At 47.7% G+C, this 3894-nt stretch overlaps 1 protein-coding gene across 12 annotated transcripts in view; it reads right to left on the bottom strand.

The window, feature by feature from the left end:
* Nucleotides 1-454: 454 nt before the first annotated feature.
* Nucleotides 455-3894, bottom strand: part of LOC123069831 (NAD(P)-specific glutamate dehydrogenase) — an 18838-nt gene continuing 15398 nt past the window's right edge. For 2 of the 12 annotated variants that reach the window (XM_044492768.1, XM_044492769.1), the window contains 6 exons: nucleotides 2249-2339; nucleotides 1984-2141; nucleotides 1812-1903; nucleotides 1299-1379; nucleotides 933-1006; nucleotides 455-851 (listed from right to left, as the gene is read on the bottom strand). In XM_044492768.1, the coding sequence (XP_044348703.1) occupies nucleotides 776-851; nucleotides 933-1006; nucleotides 1299-1379; nucleotides 1812-1903; nucleotides 1984-2141; nucleotides 2249-2339 (572 nt within the window). In that variant the 3' untranslated portion in view covers nucleotides 455-775. Of the gene's footprint in view, nucleotides 852-932; nucleotides 1007-1298; nucleotides 1380-1811; nucleotides 1904-1983; nucleotides 2142-2244; nucleotides 2340-3894 lie in introns of those variants that run through there. The other 10 variants (XR_006433048.1, XR_006433047.1, XM_044492771.1 and 7 more) reach the window with 10 other exon arrangements.

The following is a 3894-nucleotide window of genomic DNA, read 5'->3' as shown; positions in this document are numbered from 1 at the left end:
GTCGATGCGCTTTCAATGTAAGAAGACGTTTTCGTCGACGACAAGGCGCCTACGATGACTTCGTAAATTTCAAAAATGACATGCCAGCTCAATCTCTGGAAGGTGCTTATATGGATAAGATGTGCGTGTGTGCGGTTCATAGGAATGAGCGTATACACGTATGTATGAGCACTTGCGTCTATACTGATGTTTAAAAAATATACCAGAGGCGGGTTAGCAGGTTCTCCATCGTATTTTCCACTATAACGCCTGCTAATATCATCGACTCAATGGTAGCGCCCTCATTCTCTCCATTGAACAGATTGCCGAAGTACTACCGCCATTTATGTCTCCTCGTGCTTCACCAGGAGCTGATCTCCTCCATCCTCGATGCATTTGACTTGTCATATAAGGCATATACTACTAAAAGCATTGTCTTAGCAAAACCTAATACCCTCGATACTCGGTAGCAGAATTCACACAAAAAAGGAACATTTCCTTCTTCAAGCATTGATGTTGGCAGTAATGAATAAATACATGGGGGATCTACAACAGGAAACACTTCTATACTCTAAATAGATCTAAGCTTTTCCTTCATACCAGAGGAAAGCTTTGACAAGGCCTAAACATAAAATTGATCTGTGAGGGAGGCTACCAATAAACGTAAAACAGTGATCTGTGAGGGAGGCTACGAATAAACGTCAAATGGCTGCAGCAACCACAGTACAACCAGAGATCATGGCTGCAGCCTGCAGGGATGTCAAATTCTGCTTCTTGACAGAACAAAAACGCTTAACTACACACATCCTTGATCAGTCATGGCTTGTGCAATGTTCAGGAAGGCCGATATGTTTGCACCATGCACCAAAGACCTGGAGAGAGAGTACTTGATCAGCTTCTAGAGTGAAAAGCCCGGTGTAGGCAAATGGACAAGATATCGCAAGGAAACTAACTCTGGGTTCTCTTTCAGGATTCCATATTCTTGAGCAGCTTTCATCGACCTGTCATATGTTTGCTTTACTGCTTCCTGTTTTAACCAAAAGAAGAAACTTAGTAGGGCTTCATATTACCACATATGGAAGGGTAGCCACCTCCTTCGACATAGGCATAGTGTCGATCTTATATGACTCTACGTTGCCGATATGTCGTTTTTTGGGTCAATTTGTTAGTATTTGGCTGTGTGGATCTTAGTTATGCAGAGGCCGAGTGTTTCTCATCATGCTTTGTATCCACTTGATGCTACATTTTGAGTTAATAAATACGCCCTTTATCGAAAAATGGAAGGGTAGCCAGTAACGGGCAGAAGCAGCGGCTTATACCTGTATTTTGTTCTCGAAATCCTCTACTGACCACTGCATTAAGCTGAACTCTGGATTCAGTTCAAGTTCACCAACTGCTACCTGTTTGTTATTCAAGAGAAACAAAAAACATGAACATGTTGGGGAATAGTGTGAGTCTAATGATTTACTGTCGGGAGCATATGTATGAGACCGGAATCCGTTTAAGTGGTTTTCATTAAAGTAGTGTTTCAAATATACGTGCTCAGTGCAAAGTACATCAACCATACTTGGGAAAGTGCTGAGCTCCAAAATTTTGGAAAAGCCCGTGAGAATCAGTCAAGATTCTGGTGTAGACCAAAATTAAGTTTTAACGGTTGGAGCACACACACTTAAAAATAGACCACAGTATCCTTTACGAATAAAAGTTAAGTTTTAATCTCCCTTAAAATTGTAAACTTTTCTAAGTGGGCTGTACTGAACCACACCTCATTCTTCTATGAATGGCAAGAACAAACAAAATGATTGGCAAGAACAAACAAAACAGTGAATTACCCCACCAGCAGCAGTTGCCTTTGCTGGAGCAACATGGACTTTTGCCTTTCTTAGGATATCAACTGCTTGACCAGTGCATGGCATGTTTGAACCTGCAATTAACAAACACAATTAATCTGCAAAGGATAAACACTGAGAAGGCAATCAAAAGACACAATTCAAGACATCATACATTCTATAAGAACACGGCAACCAGAGCTAATTATTGAAAGAGCCTCCCCCTGGTCAATCTCATTTTGTGATGCACAAGGGAATGCAATATCACACTGCTCACCCCATGGCTTAGCATCATTGATATATTTGGCACGTGGAAATGTTTTCAAGTATTCCCTGTTTGGTAAAATGGAAAGTGGCATCTCAAAAGCTCAACATTTATAAACTAAAATTACAGGAAAGGCAAATGCTTTTCGGAAAAAGTATGAGAGGCAAATACCGACTTGAGGCTCCTTTGTTGTGCCTTAATATTCCTTATAAGTGTATATTTCACATAATCAAACCCGTCTCCATCAAATAGATAGCCTTCTGAATCTGCAAGAATTGCGACACTCAAGTTCCATGGTCAGAACTGATATTGCTAATGCAAATGTACAACAACAATCTTCTGATGAAGATGGAGGTTTCCAGAGTTCAACCATTGGTTTGGTAAGAGATATTTCCTTAACAAAACCAACAGCAACCTTTAAAGTCCTGAAATCCATTATCATGAAGAAACCAACGCAAAGCACAAAAAACTACTGTAAGAATGTATAACTATATGCCCCTCGAGAGTTACAGTTGACGCCCTTCGAAATCAGATATCAACCGTGTTATGACCGGTTTAGCTTATAACCGGAGGAGGCCCACCGGGCAGTAGTTAGGGGCTTGGCCCACAAGTTATCTTAGGCTATTCGTATTGAGGTTATAAATACTAACTAGATGTAAAACACTTTTGAGATCAAGCAATAAGACTATTCTATTGCCCGGCTCCCAGAGGAGCCGGAAACCCTAAACCCTAGCCGGCACTTGCCTTCGCCGCCGACGCAAGGACGGCGCCTCGCCGCCGGCAGCCGCGCTCCAGCCCACGCCCACCTCCCTCCTTCCCATACCACCTACGCCCCAGACCCGGTAGGCCTCTAGGTTCTACCAATTTGGTATCCAGAGACTCGGGTTCGACCATGTCTTCTTGTTACGGCCGTAGAGGCCCACCGGGCAATCTTAGCCCACAAGTTATCTTAGGTTAATTCTTATGCAAGTTATCTTAGGTTAATTCTTGTGCAAGTTATCTAGGTTATAAATATAGGTTGTAAGACTCTTTTTGGAATTAAGCAATAAAGATAGTTCTATCATATTGCCCGGCTCCAGAGGAGCCGAAAACCCTAGCCGCACCTTGCCCTAGCCGCCGCCGCTCTTCTCCTCCCTCGCGACGGCGCCAACGCGCCGGAGCCGCCACCCTCAGCCCCAACCCTCGCTGTCCTGCCCCTACAACCTAAGGAGCAGAGTCGGTAGGAACCCTAGTCCTACCAATTTGGTATCAGATACCCGGGTTTCGACCATGTCTTCGCCGCCTCCAATTCCGCCACCACCGCCGCTGCCCGTCAACTCCACCACCGCCGCCGCTTCATCGCCGGGCGTCACGGCCTCGCTCTCGGCGGGCGCCACGGCGTCGCTCTCGGCGCCGATCTTCCCTGCACCCGGCATCGCGCCGGCCCACGGCCTGCCGCCACCCCCGTCCAACACGCGTCGCCGTCGCCTCCCCCCGTGCCGCAGCAGTTTACGCCGGAGGCCATGGCCGGCGTGCTCAACGACTTGGTCGTCGCGGTCCAGGGCATCCGCCTCTATTTGGCTAGCCCGTATGGGCCGCCCCCGCAGCTCCATCCGGCCGTAACCGCGGGACAGCCGGCGCTACCATGGTACTCCGTCCCCGCGGCCATCACCGGGGGTTACCCGGCGCTACCCTCACCGGCGGCTCCGACGCCGCCTTGGCCATAGTGACCGACGCCAGCGCTCGCGGCGCCACCCGCGCCGCCAGCAGCCGCCCAAGGCCCGCAGTGGCCGGCCTACTCCGTCCCCGCGGCCATCGCCGGGGGCTACCCGACGCTACCAT

The sequence above is a fragment of the Triticum aestivum genome, chromosome 3B (genome assembly GCF_018294505.1).
Source record: "Triticum aestivum cultivar Chinese Spring chromosome 3B, IWGSC CS RefSeq v2.1, whole genome shotgun sequence".
Taxonomy (NCBI): Eukaryota; Viridiplantae; Streptophyta; class Magnoliopsida; order Poales; family Poaceae; genus Triticum; species Triticum aestivum.
The sequence above is the reverse complement of the archived record's forward strand: the minus strand, read 5'-3'. Positions and strand labels throughout refer to the sequence as shown.